General features: G+C 32.2%; 1 protein-coding gene across 2 annotated transcripts in view; it reads left to right on the plus strand.

Annotated features, from left to right (window-relative positions):
• LOC126890402 (WD repeat, SAM and U-box domain-containing protein 1-like) overlaps positions 1 to 14,610 on the plus strand; it is a 205,759-nt gene that overhangs the window by 105,610 nt on the left and 85,539 nt on the right. For both annotated transcript variants that reach the window (XM_050659298.1, XM_050659299.1), the window contains exon 4: positions 3,668 to 3,754. In XM_050659298.1, the coding sequence (XP_050515255.1) occupies positions 3,668 to 3,754 (87 nt within the window). The remainder of the gene's footprint in view (positions 1 to 3,667; positions 3,755 to 14,610) is intronic.

A 14,610-nucleotide genomic window follows, 5' to 3' on the forward strand; every position in this document is an offset into this window, starting at 1 on the left:
AATCTTACATGTAAATCTGACAGAGGTGAAAAGACCGTGTTTCTTTCAAGAAGTATTTGTCAGACGGTCAATTTGATAACGAGCGTCATACATATTAGTTCTATTATCTAAAGTCCTTAGCATCATCTAAAGAAAAATCTTTAGATATTTGTATTATATAAGAGTACGATTCACATGATTATACGTAAAAATAAATTCCATCAATAAATTCATACAAACTAAGGTTGTCAGATGACAATTTTAATAGCCATGAAGATTTTGCAGACATAATAATTATGAGAAAATGTTATAACTAAATCTAAAGTTTTATCTTCAGTTGTTGTAGGTTTTCTGTACCATGATTTGGTCCAATATTATCTTGGGCTGCATCTTTTTTTTCCGTTACTCGCGCCAATTTTTTGTGATCGAATACTCGCGCACGGTGCAGAAGACCGGGTCCAAAGATATGGGTCAGGAATATTAAAAAAAAATTTGCAGAATTGTGTGCAGTTATATTATTTAATGAATATATGATTATATAATTTTGTAGATATGCTTTCGTGTCAACATTATATTATTTTAATCAAAAGTAACTTTGTTCATCATCATCTTCATACGTTTCCTCGTCAGTCGATACTTCCTCAAATAATTTTAATAATCTTTGATTCTCCTTCTCATATTCCATATCTAAATAGAAATAAACAAATACATAAACATTCAAAATAAGAAAAAGGTCTTAAATTACCTGACTAATTAAAACTATCGATGTCTGATTTAAACACAAAAATTTGTGCACAAATACTCGCACCCGGTGTACCGCGTGTTACCTAGTAATAAGAGTATACCTACTCTTTTTACACTGCACATGGACTTCACCCACAGTTGACTGACGAGGTATATGCAGCAGCAATTCAAAATCTCCACTACAATCAGAGTTACAGCTAGTTATTTACCGGGCCGGTCTCATACACCGTGTGCGAGTAACGGAGGGTTAACTATATTTTTACTAATACAACAATAAAAAACCGCTATATGCCGTAAAATGAGTGGCGCACACAATATTCCGGCTACAAAAGAGCTGATATGAATTTTACGTGGCGCGAAAATGTATTTTCCGTATTTTATGATTAATGTATTAATTTTATTTTAAAAGATTTTTCCATAATTTTTGCTAAATTTAAAATAAATCGCGCCACAAAAGTGTAACATTGATACAGTTTGCATTTTAAAGCTCTTCTATAGCGCGTCGTACTTCAAATTTAGCAAATATTATGGAAAATATTTCAAAATAAAATTACAGTTTTATTTTCCATCCAAATGAAAATACATTTTTGCGCCACGTAATATTCATATTAGCTCTTTGTAGCTGGAATATTGTGTGCGCCACTCATTTTTACGGCGTTTAGCGGTTTTTTAATCTTGTGTCAGGAGTTTTCTTAAATTAAATGTATGAACTTGAATGCAATGTTTCTCGGTTACACGTTAAGCGTTATAAATGGTCGTCTTTGTCGCATTATCGCCCAAATGATCTAGTGGTTACGACACTAGACTTGTGATAACACAATCCGAGTTCATATTCCAGCTATCCCAATTTTTGATTCAAGATAATTATTTGTGTGCGTCGAATGTACACTATATTTTTTTCTATTTGGAATGGATTAAAAAAAATATTGTTATGGCTGGCAAATGAACTCGGACTGCCTGACCAAGTTTAGCGTCGTAGTCACTATAACTAGACCATTTTGTCGATAATTGTTAAATGGATACTTTTGGAGCTCAATAACTTCTAAATGGCTTAACCGATTTTGATCTCTAAATATGAATTTGAAAGGTATTGACAATTACTTGCTTATATTGATGCATCCAAAGTCAAATATGATAACTAAAGTTATTATAGAATTTAATGAGCTTGAAAAACCATTTTCCCATAGGAAATTGGTTTGATCACACTTATTACCCCTATAACGAAATTTGAAATTTCCTAGATATGAGGTACGCACCGATAAAAATTTTGCGTAATTGTCGAAAAACAAAAACTTTCAAAGTTAAATTTTTCAGTTTTTTGGCTATACTGAGCCGTGTGTGTGTCCAATCTTGACCACTTGGGAACCATTTAAAAGTTTAACATTTAAGATTTGGTTTATTTGTGGGTTTCTTGTCTGTATTTGAACCTAAGATACATACCTCCAAAAAATATGCCGTGTTGTAGGTACCTACCCAGTCCTATAGCTGGCTTATGAGTGGTAAAAAGACACAAATTACACCGGTTCTAAATTGGCCCAGACACCCTCTTGAAACATAGAAAAAAAGATTAAATCGGTCTAACTTTTCCACACGCACATACAAACAAACTTTTCCCTTTTTAAATAGAAATTGAGTCAAATTTCTGAGGTCGGTAACTTTTAAATGGTATAACCGATTTTCAAAATTAGACATCCGTTGGAAAGATAATGATCAATACTATCAGAATTTTTAGAATTCGGAATAAAATTTTGAAATTTTTTGGGAGTTTTGGGGGCGAGAACCAAAAAAAGGCCCCAAATGGGAGGACCGTAAAACCCATACCTTAGACGAAAATGGATGGTTGACATATCGATTGGCTGGTCTTTTACTAAACTTTAAGTTGGGGTTTGGCCCATTTTTCAATTCAGTCAGGTTGTCAGAATCGTAAACTTCGTATAAAGAGTGGGCCAAATAAAAGGAGCCATCCCGATATTTGGCAGTATTTATTAGATTTTAAGAAAATAAAAAAACAGGTCAATTGTTGGTCTAAGATGGACACATTTTTACGGTACAAACATCTGTCATTTGTCAACTCCCTCCCTTCCACTTCCCCAACCCCTTATTTTTAAATAGGAAATTGGGGTCGTGTGCTAGCTCATTTGAAAGGTTATTCAATTCTCTATTCAGTAATATCAACATTGACACAAAAATTTATACAGGGTGTCCAAGAAAAAATTATTTTAAATTAAATTAATTGACACAAAAAGAAAAATGTACGTAATTTATTTAACTCAGAATACATTCGACTGCTGATAAAGAACAGAACACAATGTTTTTTTAATAAATAAACACTGTTTGATGCTTAAATTCAATATTCAACCTACCAAGAGGCAGATGGGTGAAAGCTTGAACATTAAAATTTAGCAAAAAGAAGTGTCTATTTATCAAAAAACATTTTTTTCTGTTTTCTGTCAGCAGTAGAATGTGTTCTGAGTAAAATAAATTACATACATTCTTCTTTTTGTGTCAATTAATTTAATTCAAAATAATTTTTCTTGGACACCCTGTATACATTTTTAAGTTGATTTTGATATTACTGAATAGAGAATTGAATAACCTTTCAAATGAGCTAGCACACGACCCCTATTCCCTATTTAAAAATAAGGGGTGGGGGAAGTGGAAGGGAGGGAGTTGACAAATGACAGATGTTTGTATCGTAAAAATGTGTCCCCCTTAGATCAAAAATTGACCTGTTTTTTTATTTTCTTAAATCTAATAAATACTGCCAAATATCGGGGTGGCTCCTTTTATTTGGCCCACTCTGTATATATTAGGTGTAGTGTCTATATACCACATATCCCAGAGAACAGTAGGTCATTCTCAGTAAATTTTGTTACGGGATTTCTGTTAAAGTTTTTTTATTACTGTTGTAATTTTATTAACATTTTCTTCTATTTCTCCGCAGGTTTTCTCCTGATAGTACAATATTAATAACAGCAGGCGATAATGGAGCTGTATGTGTTTGGGACCTAATTCATCGAAGTTTAATCAAGTAAGTAAATTGGGTTTAAATATTTTTATACTGAAAGATATATGAACGCTTTAAAGATGGCGCCTTGTAATAGGTTTTTTTAGGCAGAGATAAATCGATTCCATCAATTGCGAATTTCTAGTACCGGTCTAGACGTCCGTGTTGGGTAGGACAACGGTTTGGTTATTTTATCGCATGACTTTTTTGTCTTTATTTTTTAAGCAGTTTTGATACTTGATTAATAAATTATGAGGTGTTCTAGTACTAAAAGTTACTCTTGCTTTAGGTCTTTAAAATACACCATTTTTTTATTTTTATCAAATTCAAAAAACGAAAAATTTTCAAATTGATTTTTCGAAAAAAACGGTGCATCCTACCGACTTAAAGCAAGTACCAAAGTTATGCGGTAAAATAACCGTTGCCCTACCCAAGAAGGACGCCTGTGACCGGCACTAGAAATTCGGAATTGATGGAATTGATTTATCTCTGCAAGATAAACAACACAGGCCTACAGTGTTTTTGGTGCCGAAGTGTTTAGAGCTCATTTTAAGTATATTTGGGGTGCTGATTCCGAATATGGCATTAGTTTTGAGCTATCAGCTCTAGTTTTCAAGATAACGTAGGTCATGCCAGCTTTTATGCATTAAAATACGAATATGCTGATATGGATATACTAAATTAAAATAAAAACCACATAATTAAAAACTACGTATATTTTAAGCCATTTCATCATCATCGAGCCCTTTGCGTCCACTGCTGGACATAGGCCTCCCTCATTTTTGTCCATTGTGTTCCATTTTAATCATTTTGCATCAAATTTCTTGACATTTTCTTGACATCGTCAGTCCAACGAGTAGGGGGTCTTCCTCTACTTCTTTTGTCTAATTTCGGCATCCACTCAAGTAATCTCTTCGTCCACCTCCAATCACTGATTCGGGCGACGTGCCCGGCCCAGTTCCATTTCAGGGTGGCAATTCGGGAAATTACATCGGTAACTCATGTTCTTAGTCTAAGTCTTAATTTCCAACTCGGTCACGAAGCGATATACTCAGCATTGACCTTTCCATTTTCCTCTGAGCTATTTGCAGCATTTTAGAAATTGTAGCTATCAATGTCAAAGTTTCGGCACCATAAGTCACCACAGGCAACACACTTTGGTCACATATTTTACGTTTTAAAGAAATTGGTATATCGCTTTTAAAGATGTCTTTGAGTTTTCCATAGGCTGCCCATGCCACGTTTATTTTTGTTCGTAGTTTGCATGTTGGGTTGTCTCTTGTGCTCTTTATTTTATGTCCAAGGTATATGTATTTTTCCATTAGTTGTTTTAGAGATGTTTATTTTAAGACCTACACTGGCACACACTAACTGAAGTTTATGTAGCATTGCACATATCTTCTTGAGGTTGTCAGAGAACAAAACTATGTCGTCTGCGAATTAAGCCATTTAACTACAATAAAACCCTTTGTACAATAAAACAGATATACAATTAGTTTTGAGAAAAAAACTAACAAAATAGAAAAAAAAACTTTACTTGACGTATCGAAAGCTTCGCTTGCGTGATTTCCTGGAATGAACATTTAAACAGTCTCTCTTCAAACCCCAGCTAAAATTTGCCATAATATGGGTGTCCCATCTTCCTTGGTAGCGGTCCTCAATGGTTTTTATCTCTTGGTGAAGTCTCTCACCTTGCTCCTCACTTGTGTCATCTAAGTTTTCAGCGAAACGGTCCAGGTGTCTGTGAAGATAGTTGACTTTGATGCTCATATTCCATCCAAGTGATTGGAAGTTATTCAGCAAACGGTTTACCAGCCAGCATAGTTTTCACTTTTGTGATTTCCCAGAAAATTTTTCATAATATCCACAAATGAAAGCCGAGCTTTTTTCTCTACCTCATTCAATGACCCCACAAAAGCCGGATCATCTGTAAGATGTCTGATTTGTGGTCCATGAAAGATTCCGGCATTAAGTTTTTCCATACTTATCTGGGTAAGCTTCCTTCCTATGTAGGCGAAGCATGGTCCATGGGCTATGAGCCATTATTTGGTGGAGCCTGAATGGGTTTACAAGTGGTAAATGTATCATTTTAAAAGTTTAAAAATACTCTCCAAGCTGTTTTATTTCCTTATAAAATAGTAATGTAACGACATTAAAGTATAATTTCTTGCATAAATAAGGCATAATACAGTGAGAACAACAAATACATACTGAGGAATAAGTTTAATTAACAATGTACATTCCTTTGAATAGATATTCTTCATTATCTCAAATATTAAGACTCTAATTTCGGATTTTGCCATATCCATAAAACTAGAGCTGATACAATAAAACGAAATCCATATTTTGATTTAGCGCCCCTAATATAGTAAAAATCAGCTTAAAGATTCACGGCACCAAAACAATTTTTTTTTCTGTAGGCCTGTGTAATAGGCGTACTAGTTTTTGTTTCTCTAAATAGAAGCGTTCTAGAGATATTTAAAAAACTAATTACAAGGCGCCATCTTTGAAGAGCTCTAGAGCAGCTGTTCTCAATCTGTGGTACATGTATAGTCTAAGTGCCAGTGAACCCTCCGAGTAACGGTCTTACTGTAAGGCTAGAAATTTGTATAGTGATAATTCATAGTACACCAAGGCTAAAAACCATGACCTGGCAGGCATCAGCCCTGCACGTGTATAGTATCTACCAGGTAAATCGAAAAGTGCATAGTTTAGGGGTAAAAATAAACTTTCTCCTGTAAGGTATAAATTTAAGTATGTTTGAGAGAGTCATTTAGAAGAAATGTGTACAATGACAGGCGATTGTGAACAACATAAGACCTTGCCAGGCGAGGGGAAAGATTAGAGTTTTTTCCTAAATTTTTTTTTTGCATCGAACTAAGTTTTTTTTAGGTTTTTTGAATCATTCCAAACAGAAAATTTCTTTAGTGACGTTTCTCTTAGATTAATAGTTTTTGACATATAAGCGATTAAAAATTTAAAATGGGAGTAGGGGTCGTGTAATAGCTCATTTTAAAGGTTATTTAATTATCTATTTAGTAATTTAAACGTTAATATAATTATTTATACAGGGTGTAAATTAATTAAAAAAAAAACAATTTTTTGTACACCCAGTATAAATAATTATGGTAATCAAAAATGAATAACCATTTTTATAGTGAAAACTTAGTCTAATTATGGTAATGTTTATATTACTAAATAGAGAATTAAATAACGTTTCAAATGAGCGATCACACAACTTCTACTCTCATTTAAAAAATCATCGATTACGTCAACACGCCCAGATGGATGACGTCACTAGTATTATATATATGCAAAAAAGTCCTAATTTAAAAATAAAAATCGACTCCTCTGAGGACTTCTCTTCAAATTTGCCCATTCTCGAGATAATGAATTTTTTCAAACTCAAACGTCCTCACTTATACTACAGTGTCGCGCCCGCTTGATTAGCAATTAAAAAATAAAGGGGTTTTCGATATTGTATTGCAAAAAACTTCGGGATTTCATCAATTGATGTTTAAAGAATATCTGACTACCTTGGCAACATGGAAATTTTCAGTTAAATGTCCGATTCAGGGTTAAAAATGGCTGATTTCGCAATTTTTTAATTTTTAGTCGCTTATATGTCAAAAACTATTAACCTAAGAGAAAAGTCACTAAAGACATTTTCTGTTTGGAATGATTCAAAAAACCTAAAAAAACTTTGATCGATGCAAAAAAAATAATTTTAGGAAAAAAACCCTAATCTTTCTCCCCACCTGGCAAGGTCTTATGCTGTTCAGAATCACCTGTCATTGTACACATTTCTTTTTAATGACTCACTCAAACAAATACTTAAATTTACACCTTATAGGAGAAAGTTTATTTTACAATTTTTATAATTGGACGTAGTTATGCAAGAAGGAACCAACTACCAAAATTTAAAATTTTATATTTTTGCTGATGGCATAAGGAAGGTTCAAACTTTGCTTAGCAAAAATGAACCAATGGCTTCAACATCAATATTTTGTGTTATAACAGTTTGAATCAACTACCATTTATGTAAGTATCGTTTTGAGATTTGCATTCAAGATCCAACCGCATAAAGTCAGTTATGTATTTTACAAGAGGGAACCAACTCCACCTGTGTTTACTAAAATGAATCAAAGGAGCCATATTGAATTTTACAAAAGAGAACCAGTAACCACTGTTCCAGTGTTTTTGATTTGTTGCTGTAGAAGTTTTCTGTGTACCGATTTACCGATAAATTTGTTTTTAGTTAGTGTTAATAAAAGTTAAATTAGTTTAAAAATATTCAGTAAGAATGTATTCACGAGGCAAAATGATATATGTGCAACAAACCACAGAAAAATAAAGCAGCGTATTTTGAGATTAGTTTGCTATTTTTTACTCTTATCAGCTTACTGGTACCTACTTATGTTTTTCTAGTGATTTTTAACATTACGTTTTCATGTAATTTTATCTATTGGTAATATTTTTTTTTATTTACAATTCTCCTCTTTAACACAAGAAAGTTGTCTCACATTTGATGGAGATTGGTTCCCTATCGCAAAACAGAGAACACAGAAACCTTGATAGCTAAAAGTATGTTTGTGGTTTCAGGAAAATGTTCTGCACCCTGTTTTTAATGGTGAAAATATGCTTTCTACTAGTAATGAGGATGAAAACATTCTAACTGATCTTGAGAATGTTCCTGGTAACAACTAGTAATGATGAAAATTTTGTAATTCCACTTGGTTATAGTGATGAAGATATGATGATTTTTACGACAACACAGAAAAATAAGAGCAATATGATTCCTGAGAGTAATAATGATGAAAATGAAATGATTTCTGAGATTGAGCCTAATACTGATGAAAATTTAACGATTTTTCCTAGTACTGAAAATGACAATTTAGAAATTCCACTTCCTGACGAAGAAATTATCATGGCATCTGATCCTGATGCTAATTTTGCATTAACAGAAAGACAAAGTGTTTTTCAAAGTACAGAATATTGTAGTAAAAATCAAATCTGTTGACTTTGTCTACAAGTGATATTGAAAAGAGTATTGTCAACAGAAAAAAAGATACAACAACCAAGATAAACTGGTTGAAATTTAAACAAATCCGCAATATTAAAAATAAACCGATGTCTATTTACGTCAGTAACAGCTACAATAACGAATTTGCTTAAATAAATGTGCAAAAAACGAGGAGTTGGCAGGTCCCCTTCCATGTCATCTGTGTTAAAAAGTCTCTGGCCAGAAGGAAAACCAATATCACCTGAAAAGCTTAAGGACATCGCATTATTTCTTCATTTAATTCCGAATGATTGTAAAAAAGTTTATCGTAATTTATCATCTAATGAAGAAATTGAAGATGACATTGATGGGTACAATGGGACGCTGGACTTTCAAATTGAAATTGATTAAAATACTATTCCATTATATTAAAATTGAATAACAAAAACATTCTGATTTTTTCCATTACACTAGTATTGTCATAATAGTTATTTTAAAATTTCATAATTTTAGTTCAGTTTATTTTTTTATTTTTAAGCTATAAAATAATATTAGATTTGTCTTTATTTTTTACTTAGTTTTTCGTATTATTGTTTTCAATTAATTACAATAAAAATATAATCTAAAGAAGTTTGTGTTTTTATTTCCCTATTGTGAAATGTAATCAAGTAATATGTATAATATGCAATAAGGACCCAACCACAACTTTTGGGAATACCAAAGCTGTTATTATATATTATGTTAGTTTAATATAATCAACAGTAAAAATATTATCCCCTTCAAACACGGTACAACCTCCAGTAAGGTTGTAAGTTGTATCTGTAATTTACAATAGATAGCTTTGCGAAAGCGCCTCTCCTGAAAACACACACTTTTTGGAGTTGAGTCCTTCTTGCATAACTACGTCTCAAACAAATACTTAAATTTAAACCTTACAGGAGAAAGTTTATTTTACAATTTTTATAATTATCACTATACAAATTTTTAGCTTTACAGGAAGACAGTTACTCGAACGGTTTACTAGCTCTTAGACTAGTATCACTTGTGGTATATATCATTCTTTGCGGTGGTACACAAAATGCAAAAACGGCCAAAACAGCACCACTATTATAGTTATGTAATTACATTACCTAGCTAGATAGGGAGTACAGTTAGGTGGTACCCAAAATAATAAACAGTATTTTCTGGTACAATACTCAAAAATATTGAAAACCACTGCTCTAGAGAAAGTATTTTCGGACTAATAGGTGAGTTGGATTAAATTGTTTTTATCTGAGGAGTCTCTGGTCATCGTTTGTCAGGAGAGTTTCTGGTCACCCTGTGTTGTCATAACCATTTTTAAAGGCACTCTTTTGATTAAAGTTTACTAATAAAAATTTTGATTTATATAAACGCTGAAAACTTAACATTTAAAATGTTATGTTGCGTACGACTACTCCCATATTAAAAATTTAAATTTAACAACAACTTTTTCAATTGGAAAAACTCCGATAGGTCAAGTCATCGCAACAACAACCACTTAAATCTATCGACACTGTATTGGAATTGAGATATATACCAATATATAAAATATTCATAAAATCGAACAATGTCAGCTGAAATTACCCACAATTGCTCTGACGCGGACACAAAAAGCTAATAATAAATAATGGGAAGTAACAGGTAGAATTAAAAAAAATATGAATTATAGCATGGCAACTAGAAATTTTGTAAGGAAGTTTTATAATTCACAAAACTAAGTACCGCAAAATGGGGTGAATAGGAACAAAATTTTACTAAACAATTACAATAATCTTCCTAAACATATTATGTGTATTAATTCGTTAATCAATTTAATTTTTTTCAAGTTGGCTAACGTGATATGGCTTTAGGAATGTTAGGTTTGTGTTGTTGGCGTCACTAGTTCCTTTGTTTTCGGCGTGCAAAAAAAGTCGTTAATTTTGAGGATATTTCTCATCCTAAAAAACTTTCTCAGTAAGTACAAAATGTCTTCCAAAATAGATTGAGGAGTATTGTTATTTTGTTTATTCTAACCTTTACAACAATATTATATGATGATATTTTGATTTAACTGTTAACTTTTTTTGTTAGCAACAATTATTACTGTTCACGTCATTAATTTGAGATATGGGGGGGGGTGGATAGGAACATAATATTTACATATTCATATTAGAAATTACTTTTTTTATCTAATATCTCCATAGAGTAAGTCCAAAAAAAACAATATCTCATCTTACAACAAACTATACATATTATATTGATCCACACAAAGAGAATAGAAAGAACCATTCCTTGCAAAACGTGTTTCTAGCGGTTAGCTATCGTCTCCAATCCAAAACAAACTTCTACAGGGTTCTCAACCACGCTTGGTATTAATGAACACAATTTTTCCAATTATTATGGGCACTAAATATCAGCATCCGGCTCGAAGGACCAAATGTGGATTCCATAAATTTGAAATAAATATTTATACGGTTTTCTGCAAACATCAGAATTGCTGGCCAAAAAGTTTAAATGTATGTCAAGACACAACAAGTCCTTTGATGATTATGTGGCGCAAAATAGTTGAATAATGAAAAACAGGACCAGGCATGAATGAAACAAGTTTTCTAGACTATTAAAGAAACTGGTTAATAGTATTTCAGAGAAAAATGCCAAATTTAAATTTAAAAAATATTTTTTATTTCAACAATATATTTTTCCAACAATACAAATTTTATATTTATTTGTGTATGGTACTTTACACCTTAGACACTTTTTACCTGTTTGTATTGACCCTACAAATGTACGAATAGGAACACAATAGTTTTTAATAAGGTGTTCCCATTAACACTACTTGGTGGGGTGAATAGGAACACCAGGTTTTGATTTTTTTGTGATTAAAGTATTAACTTTTTAATTTATTAACATCTTAATATCAAAAGAGTAAGGTAAGACCCAAATAACATTGCATGTTTTATGTTTGCAATATGTATTAGTGACATTTTTTTCAGTTGTTGAAAGTTGAAAACCGTTCCTATTCACCCCATTTTACGATACATTAAGACCTCACCTAAATACAAACCAAATACATAATCTAGTGATTATCTAACTACAGTCGAACCCGCTTATTAGAATACCGCTTAAAGGAATATCCCGGTTTAAGGAATAGAAATTTGATGTCCCGAAACCTTTCTACTAGAATGCTATTCCAATAAGCGGGTTCGACTGTATATGCCGTTCTTAGAGTTAACATAATGGCTGTTAGCCATCAAAAAGGGGACAAGTGAATTTTTGATGAAAATTGGATTAACTCAAATATAGGTTAAAAAGAGGATGTTTTAATTGAGAGTAAAAGGGGATAAGTCAATGTAGCTAAAATTTTATGTCAGGTTGATTGTTCCAAAAGAGACACTTACAAAATAGTACATAAAGTTTAGTGTAAATAAGGATATGTTAAAATATTCCTGTTGGCACTGTTTAGATCAATATGTATATCTAATAGTGAATAATGAGACAACTTGGCTTGTCCTGTTTTTCAGGGTTAGCTTTCATAACGAGTAAACAACTTAACACACATAACCTATACATTAGTATGCTTTACGTGTCATAGGTGTGATTATTATTGTAAAATAAAATCTTTTTCTTTTTTTCTTTTTGTGTAGACATGACTCTGTCTGTTTCTTCAATCTGCCTCCAGTAAGTTTTCCTTCCATCGTTTTCGTGGTTTTCCTACTGATGGTCCTCGCATTGCGGAACCTTCTCTCGTCCTCCGTACTACTTTATTTCTAGTCTTTTGTTTTTTACCTAGTTATTAATGTACCTTGCATCTCCGTCGTATATCTGCACTTTTAGCTCTGTCCCACATTGTTTTACCATCGATGTTTTTGTACTCAGAGCCATTCTGTACCTCCTGCAGTACTGCGTAGTGCAATCAACCAAAATTTTCAGCCCTTCTCTGCTGTCACAAGGAGTATTGTATCATCTGCATATCTGAGACGATTAACTAGTTTTCAGTTAATTAATATACCTTCATTGATGTCTTCTTCTTCTTCTTCTTTCTAGCCTTCTATCTTCCACGTTTGGACATAAGCCTCTCCCAACTCCTTCCATCGGTCTCTATTCTGAGCAACATATTTCCAATTTGTTCCGGCTAATCTTTTAATACCATCAACCCACCTCAGCTGTGGTCTTCCTCTCGGTCGTTTACTTTGGTAAGGTCTCCAATGTTATAATTGTTGCATTCCAACGTTGGCCTTTTGGTCTAGCAGTGTGGCCTGCGAAGCTCAATTTAAGTTTGGCAACTTTTGTTGTTATGTCTTCGACTTTTGTTTTTGATCTTACCCAGTCATTCCTCTTTTTATCTGACAGTCGTATATCTAACATCTAACATTGCTCTTTCTGTTGTAGCTAGTTTATTCATTGGTTAGGGTCCAGGTTTGACATCCATATGTCATGATAGGAAGGATGCACTGGTTGAACACTTTGCTCCTCAAGTATTGGGGTATTTTGCGGTTCTTAAGTATCCAACTAAGTTTTCCAAATCCTGCCCATGCTAATCTTGATCTCCTAGTAATTTCCGCACTTTGGTTCTCTTTGTCAAGTTTCAGGATTTCGCCTAGGTAGATACAGGGTGAGTTTTTAGTGCGGGATCGGTCGATAATTACATTACGGTATACAATATCGAAAAAAGTTATTTAGAAAAAATGTAGGCAATGATATTCTTTATCAAACATATAATCAAACATATAATTTTTTTAATGGGACAGCCTATATATTTTTTCATATTTATATTCCTCTCATAATTCTTGTTCATACTATATAGGGTTTTGCATTACTATACAAAGTATTTATCAAGTTATGACCATTTTTATTTCGAAATTCCTATGAGATTCACACCGTGTATATAAAGAAGTAACTCGTAAACAATAATTTGTTTTACATAATAAGATAAAAAATATACTGTAGTTTTTAAGTTAAGTTAAATGGAAATCATTGACAGCTATTTGTATACAGGGTGAACTACAACACCAAATTACGACTTTCTTAATTTTTTTAAATATATCACCCTATATTTTATTTTTTTAAATATTGTGTTTATAATAGTCTTTCATGTTTATATGACATTCCCTATACCTAAACTCATTACTTTCCGAGATATTTTAAGTTGTCTTCAAATTTCGGGAATGCATTCATTTTCTAGTAGAAATAAGTTAGCATTCAGTGATAATTAAACAAAATTATTTTTATTCAATAAATAACTAACACAAAATATAAACCATAACAATATGCAGTGAATGTACCAAGTTAGTATAGTTCCTACAAAAAAAAATTGTCTTGTATATAATAATATAACAAGATTATTTTTATTCAATAAATAACTCACGTAAAACATAAATCAAAACAATATACAACAGATGTAACAGTTTTTAGATTGTTATATCAACAGTATTCTAAGCCAAGAAGTTTTTAGTAAAACATTCAATGTTATAAGCACTTTTAAACTACAAAACCAAATTACGATTTTCTCAATTTTTTTAAATAGATCACCCCATATTTAATTTTTTAGGAATGTTGTATTTATGATACTCTTTCATTTTTATATAGCATCTCCTATACCTAAACTTCTTATTTTCTGAGATATTTTTAGTTTTCTTCATTTGCCGGAAATATATTCAATTTTTAATAAGTAGAAATAACTTAATAAATAAGTATTGTGTAACAGTTTACACAGTCGTGTAAAAACCTCAACCGCCAAAAACAATGTGGGCCAATCAAATAATCGCAAAAAATAGCACCTTTAACATTTATAGATCACCTAGTTTGACTACGATTGTTAACAAAGTAGGGATTTCTTGATGCATATTAATGAAACTTAGTATGAAAATTATAGTATTAA

Source organism: Diabrotica virgifera, chromosome 8 (assembly GCF_917563875.1).
Source record: "Diabrotica virgifera virgifera chromosome 8, PGI_DIABVI_V3a".
Taxonomy (NCBI): domain Eukaryota; kingdom Metazoa; phylum Arthropoda; class Insecta; order Coleoptera; family Chrysomelidae; genus Diabrotica; species Diabrotica virgifera.